General features: G+C 41.2%; 1 protein-coding gene across 10 annotated transcripts in view; it reads left to right on the top strand.

The window, feature by feature from the left end:
* TTC7B (tetratricopeptide repeat domain 7B) overlaps positions 1 to 14,916 on the top strand; it is a 276,535-nt gene that overhangs the window by 111,185 nt on the left and 150,434 nt on the right. For all 10 annotated transcript variants that reach the window (XM_033191608.1, XM_033191609.1, XM_033191611.1 and 7 more), the window contains 2 exons: positions 6,001 to 6,079; positions 11,195 to 11,367. In XM_033191608.1, the coding sequence (XP_033047499.1) occupies positions 6,001 to 6,079; positions 11,195 to 11,367 (252 nt within the window). The remainder of the gene's footprint in view (positions 1 to 6,000; positions 6,080 to 11,194; positions 11,368 to 14,916) is intronic.

A 14,916-nucleotide genomic window follows, 5' to 3' on the forward strand; every position in this document is an offset into this window, starting at 1 on the left:
CACTTCATGTTTCTCAGAGACTCAGAGCTTAGGGGAGTGGAGGGGACAGGTGAAGGGCGGGCAAGTTGCTCTTCTGGCCGGGCTGTCAGAGCAGTCTGGCCACCTTTCATTCATAGGCCTTGTGCACCCCATATTGGAAGGACTTGTTTATGTGTTCCTGTCCTGGCCCATGAAGTATGAACTCCAAGAAGCCTCTCTCTGTGACTTCTTTGACTTTATGTGTCTGGTGCCACCTACGCTGCCTGGGCCATAGTCCCGACTCCCTGTACTGTGTGCCACCTGGCCAGCTGACCAAATGTTTAATTTACTCTGCTTTTGTCACCAGGATGCCTTGATTGCTGAGGTAGTCCAAAAAATGTTGTTAAGCCCAGTACAGCTCTCATTAGGTTTGAGATGAGACATCTGGAAGCCTTGCCTGCTTGTTCACATCCCGGCATGGATGGCTGTCACACCCTCCGTCACTACGTCCAGGCTGCAGCTGGCTTGCTCCGTGGATCAGAGAGAGCCCTTCGCTAATGAGGCCAAGGTTGTGGGTTTGATCCCTGGCCTCTGACTACAGCAAGCCATCTGTCTTCACAAATGCGTGTCATTGGATATGAGGAGGAGAGTGTGTACAGAGGGGAAGCTGGACTCCATTCTGGGAAAAACAGCTCCCTGACAGCCGGCCACAGTGTCCTTTTGGACTGTGAAGGGTATCTGTTCTTCTCCCACTTTCCAGATCTGGATATCTGGTTTTGATTTCAGACTTTTTCAAGATAGATGATATTAAGGGTTACATAAATTCTCAAGCCTGAGCACTAAAAGCGATGAACCTAGAAGTGTTCATTCTGGACAGTGTCCAGAATGACATTGTCATTGTCAACACTTGCAACTCTGGAAAAGCAGATACGTACCATAAGGGGTATACGTATATGATGATGGGATGTATCTCATGGTATACCAAGTACCTGCTTTAGTTGTCCCCTTTGTAACTAAGATAACTCTTTTCAGCAAGGAGGCGGGAAAAGGGGTCTGAGAAGATAAGATGGTACTCACTCTTTTCTTTCTTTTGGGGATACCCAGCTTGTTAAATGTCACAGGTACTGGCTGGCCCTGTGAGGCAGTTGAGACAAGGAGGGGTGTGTACAGAAGCGGCCTTTGCTCTCACAATGATTGCAGTTTGGTTGGTGAACAGATATAAACTCAAATGAAAATCAGTGTGGAAAGGTGGAAAGTGCTATCTAGGCTGGCCTCGGCCGTGGGTCTTGACTCTGTAAGACAGAGGAGCATGTGTGAAGGCACAGGGGCAGGAAAGTTTCCCTGAAATGCCTGGAACTTTTCTTTAAAAACCTCAAAATCCCCATTATCCACATAGCTCTCTAGAAGCTGTTAGCCTGGGCATGTCACTGGTGTAGGAGTACTGCTCCCCCAGGTCTCCACGCTACAAGGAAAGCCCCCGAGGGCATACAAGGCTATTCTAGTTAAGAGAGTGTGGTGCTTTGCTGTCTGCTGGACTGTGCTCAGTGAGAAACAATGAGATAAGAAACGGGTAGGAAATGTATCCCCTCGTGGTCTTGGTTCATTTGGCTCATGGTGGTTCTTTTTCATTCAACAAATATTAATTGGGTGCTTCCTGTATGCCAGGCTCTGTTTCAGAGGCTTGGGTTATGTCAGTGAATAAAGCCAAGGCCTCTGTCTTGGAGGCACTTACATTCTTGTGGGGGATGTGAAACCATCTAAGCTCCCTGAGGCAGGGATGGTGTCCCCTGCTCAGCAGTGTGTCCTCAGGGACCACCCTGGCCCCTGCTGTGAAACACTGCTCAGTAATTGTGGAAATAACCTACTGCTTCAGTGTTTCAGGAGTGCTGGTTGGTGGGAAGAAAACGTGGAGAAAGGCAGACAGTTTCTTTGCTCTTTGAGATCTACTGGGTTGACTTTGTGTTTGATCTTTAGTTATAAAATTCTCAGCCACCGAAGAGAAAAAAAAAATATTGAATAGACTCTAGCAGGCCACCTTTTCCTTGTTACCCAGGAAATTGACCCAGTCTTTTATTCATATCACTACTTTGAGTTTGCATGACAATGACAGGTGATATTGAATTTAAGTGTATTGGTGCCTGGGTCAGATTTTGAGGTCTGAAGCTAATTTGGAAGGACAAGTTAAAGGGAAGAATTGTCTTTTCCCACCCTACTCCCAAGAAATAAAAGGAGAAATAACCACACAACAAAAATGTATTGAGCTTGTTATTGAAGTAGCCACTCATGACAAGCTGAAATGATTCTCATGTCCCCAAGTTTCTCTAGCCTTGGTTTTCCATTTTGATTTTGGAGCTCTGGCTTTCTTCCCATTTACATTTCCTCCTTGGTTTGATTACAGAGGGACAGATGGCATTTAAAAAGCCGAGAATGTGGTTCAGAGTCATAGAACAGGATGAAACCAGGCGCAGTGAGTTTGTACGTTAGAATGTACATTTCAGAGCCTGGAAGGATGCTGCCACGGGGCCCAAGGGGGAACTGGAGCCCATTGTCAGGATAGAGGGTCGAGAGGGAGGGTCGAATGCTGGTGAGTCAGCAGACAAGCCCTGGAAGGAGGTTCAGCAGGAGGAGGATAAAACCAGATAGAAAAGATAGGAGAGAAGAAAAGATAGAAGTAGGTCAAGGGAAGAGTAGACTGTGTCCCCATGAAAAGTGGTAGGCTTTCCTGCCAATGGGAAAACAAGGATCTGAATGAGAGCAAGGCTGTGGGACTCTGGCCTGAGCTCTCCATAATGGGCTGAGGACAGTGATGTTGGTGAGTGAAAGCAGAGCTTTGCCTGTCAGGCGGAACGAGCAGCTGGCACTCCGGGGACCTGCATGCCCTTTCCTCGTTGGGCCCAGCCGAGCTGTTGGGAACCATTCCACGTGGAAGGAAATGCACCCAGCTCAGGAAGCTTGTGAAGCAAAGTGCAGGAGATGAACCCCAAGTTCTGACAGCTTGCCAGAGTGCCCGCTGCGCGAATGCTGGCAGGAACATTTGTTTTGAGAATAGTTTAACCATAATGAATTCTGACATCATTGCACTCTCTCAGACAAGGGTGTTGAAATGGAATACATGACCTAATGTCAGGGGTCTGTGGAAACTCTCAAAACAGGGAGATTGGGAGATTCCTTGGCTCTCATATCTTCACTCTGAAGTGGAGTTTTAAGCAACAGTTCCTTCTTAGATACTTAATTGATCTCAACATTTTAAGAATTAACTAACAGTTCAGAGATATGAAGGCGATCATGTGGGTTTTGTTTGCCTCTCTCAAATTGAGTTATCTCATAGCATTTGGAATATAATTCTTGCAAGTTAACTTCCTTTTATTTTTTGTTCTGATTATCTGTGTACTTGAACATTTTTCTTTTTCTGCTGTCATGGCAACAGTGGAAACGATCGGTTGAATAAAATTATGTGATTTCAACATGCTTGGATGACAGGATTTCCTGAGAATTGTGTTTTCGCATTTGGGCACTTTAAGATGTGCCTGTTTCACCTCTTCTTGCTGTCCGATTGATCTGTGGGGGGGCGGGGACCCTTCTGGGTGCCACAGTCATTGCAGTGGGTTGTAGCTTCAGGCCTTCTCAGCTCTGTGGTTACTGTGGCTTCTTTGTTTACAAGCAGATTCTTCCCAGCTTGAAGAATATTTTGTTTCTGAATCTTAAACTCTCTCCAGGAATAAACTGGAAACAGTTTGAGAAAAACTTGTATTTGCTTCAAAGGCTTAATTGGGAATACGCACCCAGTGGCTGGTGTTGCCCCATCCTGCCTGGCCTCCTCCGGGGCGGAGACTTCCTCTGTTCCTCCACCAGAGGGCCTCGGTCCTGCGCGGGAGAAACCCTCTTGCACCTCAACGGGGGAATTGAATTTCTCTATCCGTCATCGATCTCTTTTGGCAGCCCGGGGCATTACCCGCATTCACTGGACTTCTTCACCTGGGCCAACGGATTTTCTTTCCAGTTTTGGACGAGTAACGAGTATTTCATTAGCTGTCATCACTGGGACACACAGAATTTACGTTATGAATATATGAAGTAATTTGCATATTAATGATGCAAAACATAGACCTGAACTCTTGGATTCATATTTTGTTCCTTCCTCTAGAGTTACACTTCTGTTTTGGAGCTTATGTGTACCCAGGAAGGTAACATAGTATGGTAGAAAGCTCCCAGCTCACTGTCTGTCTCACTGGGCCTGTGGCTTGAGCAAGCCTTTCACTTCTGTGTCATAATGGACCGGATTCTGTTGGATCATTTATAGCTGGAAAATTCTGTGCTTCTGTAACTGTCTAAGTAGCTCATTCTGTTTCCTAGGACACTGGAAACATTCTCAATGACCAGTTCCTATTTGTAGGCTTCCCTGGGTTACAATATTTAGGTTTGATACTGTTTATTCCAGGCCTGATTTCTATCTGGTAAATCAGCCCCTTCAACCAGGGTCTCCACTTATGTTGCCTCAGTCACAGTTTATTTCATACAATTCAAAGTACCATCCCTTCTGTACCCAGTAGGAGTTTAATCCGTGATTCTGGAACAAAGTTAGACTACCATATTCATTCCCATCCTTTGTTTAGCTGTAGCTATTTCCTTCCCTCCATGTTACTTAAGAGAACTGAGCTTCAGTCCAAAGCAAATGTACTTTGTTGCCTGTGAACATGGATCCCATAAAAGCAAATGAAGGAGAAAGCAGAGAAGATTGCATGTCCCAGGGCCTGTTACCTAATCTTTATTCACGTCTCTGTTAGATTTCCTTTAGTGCTGCTTGGCGTCCAGAGCACAGCTTCTCTTTTTATGCCACCATCAAGCTTCTCATCTGATATCATCTGATATGTGGGGGTGAGAGGACTATGGGAGTATTTATGTACCTATGCCAATAAACCATTATCTTAAAGTTCTGGGGCCATTCTTGTGCATGAGAGCCCTGGGATGTCATGTAGGTATAAGATGCGAATTAATAGCCCTCATGAGTGCTTGTAACTTAGAGAACCCACATTCAGGTTTGATTTAATACCTTTGCGTGATTCAAAATGTCATCCAAGAAGAGAGCCAAATACCTAGAGCATCTGCCGCAGCCTCCAGAGGCTGGCTGACACTTTTGCACTGGCTGACCCATGCTGTGGCTTTTTGGAAAGATGAGATATGTTCTAATGAGCAGGTTATAAATATCACCGAGTTATGTCATAGGTGGTGGCAGCACTTAATGTAAAGGGACCGGCTGGGGAGCGTTTCCAGCTCAACAGGCTGGATGCAGCTTTCAGAGAGGACAAGTGGGGCTTGAAAATATTGACCAGGGTGTTACAAAGTAATTATCTGTGTCTTAATGAAGCATGTCACCAAATGTGTCCCTGTGGGGTGTGAGTGACAGTGAGATGAGGTGTGCTGCGCTCACGCTCAGGGAGCTCGGTTCCAGTTGTCACACACTCGCTCTCAGAAGGGGCCTCTCACCCTTTTGCTTCTTTTTGTCAATGTGGGGTTTGGAGGAGGGTTGGTTTGATGAATTTACCGGGTTTGGTAAGTTTACGTTCTCAAAGATGCAGAGTGGTTGCTTGGTGGAGTTCCTGTTTTTTCGTGCCTTTCATCTTCATATTTTATCCTTACCCATGGTGCATACAGTTCCTTGCTCATATTCCAGTGCCCTTTTGCCCAGTGTTATCTCCCACCTTTTAAATGAAAATATAGATTTCAGTCCCACTGTACAGAGCCATTGAGAGTTTGAACACAGACTCTTCTAAGGTATCTTGCTTTTTAATTTGTTGGCCTCAACTCATTTTCAAATTTTTATTTTCTAGAGAAAATGTGCTAGGGGTTAGAAAACTCAAAAGGCCATCAATGTTAGGTCAAATGTTTCATTTAACCGAAGATGGCTAGACACGTGCAGAGTAATCGTTTGCTTAAAATCTAGCCAACAGCTTTTATGCAGACAAAATACATTGAAACGTGCATGTAACGTATTTAATATTAATACATGCCAGATGAAAACCGTCAAATTCTGCGTCCACACAGGAACTTGACAAGAGGAGTCGGAAGATTTAGAGAGCTTCTCAGAGCAGTTGAAACGAGAACAACTCAAAACCTGCGAATGGTAAGTGTGACCAGTGACTTGATTGAGGCCAGCAGGCGCTTGTCTCATAGGTATTTACATTCATATTTTTTTACATTTATGTATTATAAATATATGGAACAAAGTTAGACTACCATATTCATGCCCATCCTTTGTTTAGCTGTAGCTATATTTATTTTTATAATAAATATATGTCACATATATTTAAATATTGTAAATATATGTCACTGGGCTTATGAACTTGAGCAAGCCGTTTCACTTCTGTGTCATAATGGATATTTATGTGACATACATTTATAATATATAATTATAATATAGAAATATGTTATATATAATATATAATATAAATTTATAATATATAAATAGCAGTTTACTTGTTTAAAGTTTTTAGCATATTCACAGAATTGTCCAGCTCTCACTAACATTTAATTTCAGGACATCTTAATCGCCCCCAAAAGAAACTCTATACTCATTAGTAGTCAATCCCCATTTTCCCCTCTCCCTAGTCCCTGGCAACCACTAATTTACTTTCTGTTTCTATGGATTTGCCTATTTGGGGCATTTCCTATAACTGGAATGATACAATTTGTGGTTTTGTTTTTTTGTTTTGAGATAGAGTCTCGCTCTGTTGCCCAGGCTGGAGTGCAATGGCACAATCTGGGCTCATTGCATCCTGCCCCAGCCTCCGAGTAGCTGGGACTACAGGTGCGCATTACCACACCCGACTAATTTGTGCTCTTTTTGTGACTGACTTTCTTTACTTAGCATAATGCTTTCAAGGTTCCTCTGGGTCACAGCGTGATCAGTATTTCTTTCCTTTTTATTGCCAAATAATATTCCATTGAATGGATGTATCACATTTTATTTGTCCGTTCATCAGCTGATGGACATTGGGTTGTTTCTACTTTGGGGCAATTACAAGTAATGCTGCTATGAACATTCATGTACAAGTTTTTGTGTGGGACATATGTGTTCTTTCTCTTGGCTGTATACTTAGAAGTGGAATTTCTGGGTCGTATGGTAACTGTGTTTAACAATTTGAGGTGCTGCCAGACTGTTTTCCAAAGCAGCTGTACCATATTACATTCCCACCAGCAGTTATGAGGGTTCCAATTTCTCCACACCCTCACCAACAGTTGTTATTATCTTTTTAGGTGTAACCATCCTGGTGGGAATGCAGTGATATTCCATTGTGGTTTGATTGGCACTTCCCTGTTGGCTAATGATTTTGAGCATCCTTTCCTGTGTTGTTGGCAGCATTCTCTGCTGAAACCTGAGAATTGCACCTGTTAAGGCAGGTAGAATGGAGGCCCTCATGGCTGCCAGGGTGTTGAGGGGTTGGTGTATGCTTATGATTCATACCAAACCCAGACAGAATAAGACACATTGGATCCTGAAGGCTGCTAGTTGTTTGGCTAATTGTATTAACTATAAAACTTGGAAGAGAAATATACAGCATAGTTAAATTAACTGGTTGGTTAGCAATTTGGCTCTCCTCTTGAATTCTTTCTTTGCCTTTTTAATCCTTTCACTTTCCTATCTAGGGACGTTCATTAGGTAGACCTCTATAACTTGCCCTATATAACCATAGCCAGTGGGTGCTTGAGTGGAGGACTGGTGCTTATTAAAAGCTAAGCAAATGCCACATGTCACAGTTGATGTAGCAAACTCATGTAAGGTTGCAATTTATCTTTTGTCGCCCATACTTTTGTCCTTTCTTTATCATGAATCCTTTAAATGCTGTGGGAGATTATTCAGTTGGGCAAGGCTAAGAGATTCATGTCATAGGAAATGACTTCATTGTGGTGTCTCCAGAGTTTTAAGATGTAGACATACAACTCATGGGGCCAGATGGCCAAGCTGGGCTTTCCTAGAATTATGGGGGTGAGACAGGATGGGCAACTTCACACACACACACACACACACACACACACACCCTGTCATCACCACCATCAAGAGCTCAGTTGCCTTCAAAATTTACTTATATATCTAATGTGATTTATAGGTGCCTTAAGAAGTTCAAACAAAGTATTTCCATTTTTAGGGTTCTTCAAGGCAAAAGAACCTACAAGAATGCTGTCTTTTCTCTCAAATTTACCTCCTCTCAGTATTTCATAAAACTTCCCAACTGGTCAATATGAACAGCTTCTTCCAAGATTTGGAAGCATGATGAAAGTAACTGACTGAATTGGCAAGTGTTTTCGTAATTGTTTTAAAAGCGCATTTAAAAAGTCAATCTTTCAAAATTGCTTAAGTGTGGAGCATTTGTTCATATTGTCAAATCTCACTGGTATCTTGATTTACATTGTACGTTAGAAAGTTTCTCCAGCTAATGACATTCATAAGCGGTGTTTCCATCGGCCTTAATAACTATGATATTTTTAGATTAGCTGATAATTGCAAATGTATAATATTCTTATGAGGTAGAAAAGTTGCTTTGTAAACTATCTGGTGTGAGATCGTAGCAGAGAAGGATTTTAAAGTATGTTTTCAACAGTTCCACTCTTAGGTATATACTCCAAATATTAAAAACAGGTGTTCTGCAGTGAGCTATGTGTGATTGCACCACTGCACTCCAGCCTGGGTGACAGCCTGAGACCCTGTTTTGAAACAAACAACACAGGTGTTCAAACAAAAACTTGTACATGGATGCTCATAGCAGCACCATTTATGATAGCCAAAAGGTGAAAGCAATCCACATGTCTAGAACTGATGAATGGATAAGCAACATGTGGTATATCCATGCAGTGGAATATCATTCAGCCATAAAAAAGAATGCAGTACTGATACATACACAACAATATGGATGAACCTTGAAAACTTTATGCTAAGTAACAGAAGCTGGTCACAAAAAGACCCATATCACATACTTTAATTTATATAAGATGACCAAAGTAGGCAAATCCATGGAGCCAGAAAGCATATTGGTCGTTCCCAGAGTCTGAGAGGGAGGGGAAGTGGGGAGTGATTGCCTAAAGGACATAGGGTTTCCTTCTGGGGTGATGTTCTGGAATGTTCTGGAACTAGATAGTGCTAATGGTTGCACAACATTGTGAGTGTCCCGAATGCCGTTGGATTGTGCACTTTAAAGAATTAAAATAGTGGCTTCTATGTTACGTGAATTTCACCACAAGTTTTAAAACACACACACACACACACACACACACACACACACACACACAAAGGGCATTTCATGACCAAATTTGTACATAAACATCCAGGTCTTATTTCAGGCCCACTTCCCACCTTTTTCTCCTTTGATTCTGAATTTATTTTATAGTTACCAACAATTTGATGCATTTAAACTATGGGCTAAATGTAGGTTGAGTGTAAAAAGTATGCTAGATATTGGTGATCTTGCTGGTAATTTCATATTTATCATTTTTTTCTGAACTTCATTTGAGCTTTCAGTGGACATAACCAAATGGCCTTCTTAATAGGTAGAGCACTGATGAAGCGATGTCTTTAAAATATGCAATCACATCACAACCCCATTTAAAAAAAAAATCTCTCAGGAAGGTTAATACCCTGAGGGAAAATGAAACCTAGCATGCATGGGCTATCTAGTAGTGAACAAGCAAACTGTTTAGGGCAGAAATTTTTACAACTTTAAAATCCCTCCATGGCAAATATATTCAGAAAATGAAATCCCTTGTTCATTTTTTTTCCTTTTAACATTTATTTCTCAGCTATAGTGAGTGGAAGTTATTTTTGCCAGTTGAAGTTTCCAGCAAAAGTCATTAGCTTATGTGACTGCAATGAGATCAAAATGAAACTATAATGGAAGGCTTAAGAAAACAGTTCAGGAGCTGTTTAGGTCCTGAAAATTGTGTTTTTATGAGATCTTTACAGATGGCTCAGTTGGGGATGATCAGAGTGCATTTAATTTCACATTTTTATAGACATTTAATGCCAATGGGTCTTACTTGGGAATAATAAAGGAAGTTTGCCTTTACCCAGTGGTTATCAGAAACCACTCTGTTAGTGATTTGGTTGGATTTAACTTTCCTTGTGGTGTTTTGAGAGATTTCATATGGATGAAAGCTTAGCAAAGCCCTCTTCTGAAACATTTACTTATTTTTTTAAAAAAGGCTCCTTCTCAGAAAATCAGCAGTCTTTGCATCTTCAAAGAATGCTGAAACCTGGTGGAAAGCCATGCTGGGTTCTGGTGCCTCCTCTGGCTGACCATGGGTAGAGTGAGCTACCCTGGGATGCAGTGCTTCTCTTTTCAGAGGAATTGTTTTAAATTACTTATCCTCTTCTTTGTTACTGGAAGATGATAAGCTAAGTGAACTGACATGCATCAGTCAACAAAACACTTCTTAGTACATACCACACATTCTTTCCCCCCATACCTTATATTATACATGGTACTGTTTTAGGCAGTGGAGTTACAGAGGTTTGGGAAAGCATATTACTCTGCATCTAACTTGGAGGACAGGATCCAGATGTTTCTGGGTTTTCGCTGTGCAGAAGGGGATACCCATCCAGCTTTGAAGAAAGGTCTTTCTTGATCGGAATCATGTTCTCATTTTGCCTTCCCTATTGCACAAGGCAGGTGAGAACCTCTGGGCCAGGAGCCCAGGATGCGCTGAGAATAGACACTCAGGTGCTGAATCCTTGGAGGTGGGATTTATAGGGCCTGCCATTGGTACATTTAAGAAAGAAGATGTCTACAGTAGACACTGGATTTTCAGTGAGGATAATTTGTTCAGGGATAGCATTATCTAAGCTGAGTACAAGCTTTTTGCCAGGTTTGAGGTTTAACACACATCATTAGTGATGCTAATATCTGCAGCTCACCTGTTATTAATAGAGCTCTTGGGAAAGGGCTTAGCCAAAAGTTTCAGTTGTTTCAGGTATAAAATATGTTTAGTGTTCCAGAGTGTGACTGATGGGGCAGCATTTGAAGTACATGAACCTTTTTTTTTAACGTGTTCAAACATCTTAGTGAATCATATTTTCTTTTCTTGTCATAAACTGGTACAATTACCATCGTAAAAGAAAAAATTTTAATTATGAGTCTTGCAGTAGTGCTTAGCACAATGTGATGATATAAATATTTATTGACTGACTGAATGAATGACTAATACAAAATAGATTCATGGCTGTGCTTTTCCTCGTTTATGTTCCCAGACAATAGCCAGGCAGCTGGCAGAGATCTTGTTGCGGGGTATGTGTGAGCAGAGCTACTGGAACCCTCTGGAGGATCCACCATGCCAGTCACCTCTGGACGATCCTCTCCGCAAAGGAGCAAACACAAAAACCTACACTCTCACTCGGAGAGCCCGTGTCTACTCAGGAGAGAAGTATGAAAGTTGATGTCCTCACTTGTAGGTTATGGGATGGGAGGGAAACTTGGGAAAATTCAAGGATGATGAGAAGTATAAGAGTAGATTTTTTTCCCTAAAAGAAAATCAAATGAACAAGTCTCATTTTCCAGTTTAGTAGAGATTCCTCATTACTCTTTATACCTTCCGGTTTAGTAGAGATTCCTCATTACTTTTTATACCTTTTTATACTACCAGGGACATTTTAAGTAGGAGAAAGTTCTCATCTCAGTGCTTGGGTGCCATTTGCAGCCATCACTATTGGTTTTTGGAATTTTCATTCCATTTATTATAAGACCTCAGCATCAGACAGCAATCAGAAATAAAGCTATCTGTAAGCCATCTAACATCTAACATCAATCTCACCCTTCTAACATTTCTTCAGCAATTCCTTGATCCTTTTGCTTAAAATTTTGTTCTAAATGGAACTAGATGTAAGAAGGAGAATCTAATATTTTCAAGTAATTGGAAGGTGATGTCTCTTTAGAACTTCTTTATCTTTTTTAAGTTTTAAATTTGAGACTTGATCACCTTGGAGGAAAATGGGCCAGAGAGTCACTACAGTCTTAGCATGAGCCTTTCCCAGGCCAGAGGAAGCCAGACAGAGGAGGAAGAGACAAGGAGAAGGGCTGGGAGGCCGGAATGGTTGTTGACTCATTCTCAATGCCTCCCATTCAAGTCTTGAATTCCCATCTTTGCCTGCTCTTTTACATTTTTTAATTTTTAAAATTTTTTATTTTTATTTTTTGAGATGGAGTCTCGCTATGTTGCCCATGCTGGAGTGCAGTGGGGCAATCTGCAACCTCCACCTCCCAGCTTCAAGTGATTCTCCTGCCTCAGCCTCCCAAGTAGCTGAGATTACAGGCACACACCACCACACATGGCTATTTTTTTTTTTTTTTTTTTTTGAGACAGAGCCTCGCTCTGTCACCAGGCTGGAGTGCAGTGGTGTGATCTTGGCTCACTACAACCTCCACCTCCTGGGTTCAAGTGATTCCCCTGCCTCAGCCTCCCAAGTAGCTGGAACTACAGGCGCATGCCAACATGCCTGACTAATTTTTTGTATTTTAGTAGAGATGGGGTTTTACCATGTTGGCCAGTATGGTCTCGATCTCCTGACCTTGTGATCTGCCTGCCTTGGCCTCCCAAAGTGCTGGGATTACAGGTGTGAGCCACCACGCTGGGACAATTTTTGTATTTTTTGGTAGAGACAGGATTTCACTATGTTGGCCAGGCTGGTCTTGAACTCCTGACCTCAGGTGATCCGCCCACTTTGGCCTCCCAAAGTGTTGGGATTACAGGCATGAGCCACCGCCCTGGCCTTTACGTGTTCTTATAAGGACAAGACATGTTGGCTTTTCAGAATCTCTGTGTGAAGGAAAGGGGAACACACATGAATAAATATTGAAGACCTTTTCCATGTTTTCAAATTAGAAAAACAGCTGAGAGGATGAGGTGGCAGCTTCTGAAGTCCCAGAGAAAGCACTAATAGAGATGGCATGACTAGACACTTTCTCCATCTGAAGATCAAGATTTCAAACTTCTGAAAATAATTGTTGTTCTTTTAGAGGAGTTGGTGTTTCTTCAAGGTTGCCATCTCTTAATAATCCTCTTGACCCTTGCATTTCTCTCTCTTGTCACCTTCTTGTTCAAGTTTGTGTTTCTTACATGGATTCAGATGAGTTCGCGTATTCTTAGCTTTTTTCCTAGGCTTATCTTAATTTAGTTTTCACCCCCTTTTCTACAGCCTTGTTGAACCATGAGTTTGCTTAATTCACAATCTGTGTTTACTCTTTAGTCCTTATCTGGATTCATAAAGTATCTGTTCTAGCAATTTTCGATGCTCTTATTTTTAAAATGCTGACCCCTCATTATTAACTATTTAGAAGCAGGTTTGGGGTTCATTTTTAAGTGATATTTATATCATAAAAATAGACTCTAGAGTTTTCCCCTGCTTTAGACGCTTCTTAATAACCAAGGTGCCAGGTGCATTAAGGACCTCCTTTCTCACCCTCTTCCCCCAGTCCAGTTTGACACATGGCTGGAACTCTGTGTCTCTTTGGGTGCCATCCAGTATGGCCTCACCCCTTGAAGGCAGAGAAGCTCACAGTGCTGGCCGTTTCTCCATTTCCTGAACCACTCAGATTTTGTCGCTTTTCTAATGTCAGCTTTCCCATGTGTACAAAGAGAATTATAGAAGCAAAATGCAGCTCCAGGAAATGCAGTCATTAAAGGGAGCATTCCTATAGTAGCACTGGCTACTGAGTCACAAGTTTCAGTTCACATGGATACACGTGTCAGCTTTTAAAAAAATTGTTTTATTGAGACATAATTCACGTATTATACAATTCATCCAAAGTGTGCAATTCAGTGGCTTTTAATATACTTGCATAGTTGTGCATACATCGCCATGACTAGAACATTTTTATTACCCCCAAAATAAACCCAGCACCTCTTAGCTGTCACCCTCCTCTCTCCCAAGCCCCTGAATTTCCATATGAATTTTAGAATTACCTTGTCCATTTCTGGAAAAAAAAAAAAAAAAAAAAAGGCAGCTGGGATTTAATAGGAATTGCATTGAATTTGTAGATCAATTTGAGGAATATTTCCATATTAAAAATATTACGTCTTCTGATCTATGAACATGAGATATCTTTTCATCTATTTAGGTTGTCTTTAATTTTTTTAAACAATGATTTGTATTTTTCAGGATATAAAGCTTGTATTTCTTTGGTTACGCCTATTCCTAAATGTGTGTGTGTGTGCACGCGCATGTGTGCGTGTGTGCACGTGTGTGCATGCAAAACTGCGCTATTCTCTTTGATGCTCTTATAAATACAGTTGTTTTCTTAATTTCATTTTTGGATTGTTCATTGCAAGTATATGGAAATACAACAGATTTTGTAAATTGATCTTGTATACTGTAACCTTGCTGAATTTGTTTATTGGTCCTAATTTTTTGGATTCCTTATGATTTTCTATATCAAGATTGTGTCATCTATTAATACTAATATAGATGGTTTTATTTTTTCCTTTCTAACCTAGATGCATTTAATTTTATTTTCTTCCTTAATTGCCCTGGCTAGAGCTTCCAGTACAATGTTGAATAGAAGTGGCAAGCGTGGACGTCCTTGTCTTATTCCTGATCTCAGGCAGGGGACATTATCTAGTCTTTTACAGAGTATGTTGTTTCTGTGGGCTTTTGTAGAAGCCCTTCATCGGGTTAAGAAAAGGGCTTCCTATTTCTAGTTTGTTATTTTTATTATTAATGGGTGTTGAGTTTTGTCAACTGCTTTTTCTGCATCAATTGAAATGATAATGTGGGTTTTGTCCTTTATTCTAATGCTATGGTGTATCACATTAATTTATTTTCACACATTAAGCCAACCTGCATCCCTGTCCAAGTCATGGCGTATACTCCTTTTTATTATTGCTGGGTTCTATTTGCTGATATTTTGTTAAAGATTTTTATATCTATATTTATAAAAGATACTATTCTGCAATTTTCTTACGATGTCTTTGTCTGGT

Source organism: Trachypithecus francoisi, unplaced genomic scaffold (genome assembly GCF_009764315.1).
Source record: "Trachypithecus francoisi isolate TF-2019V2 unplaced genomic scaffold, Tfra_2.0 Lachesis_group3, whole genome shotgun sequence".
Lineage (NCBI taxonomy): Eukaryota > Metazoa > Chordata > Mammalia > Primates > Cercopithecidae > Trachypithecus > Trachypithecus francoisi.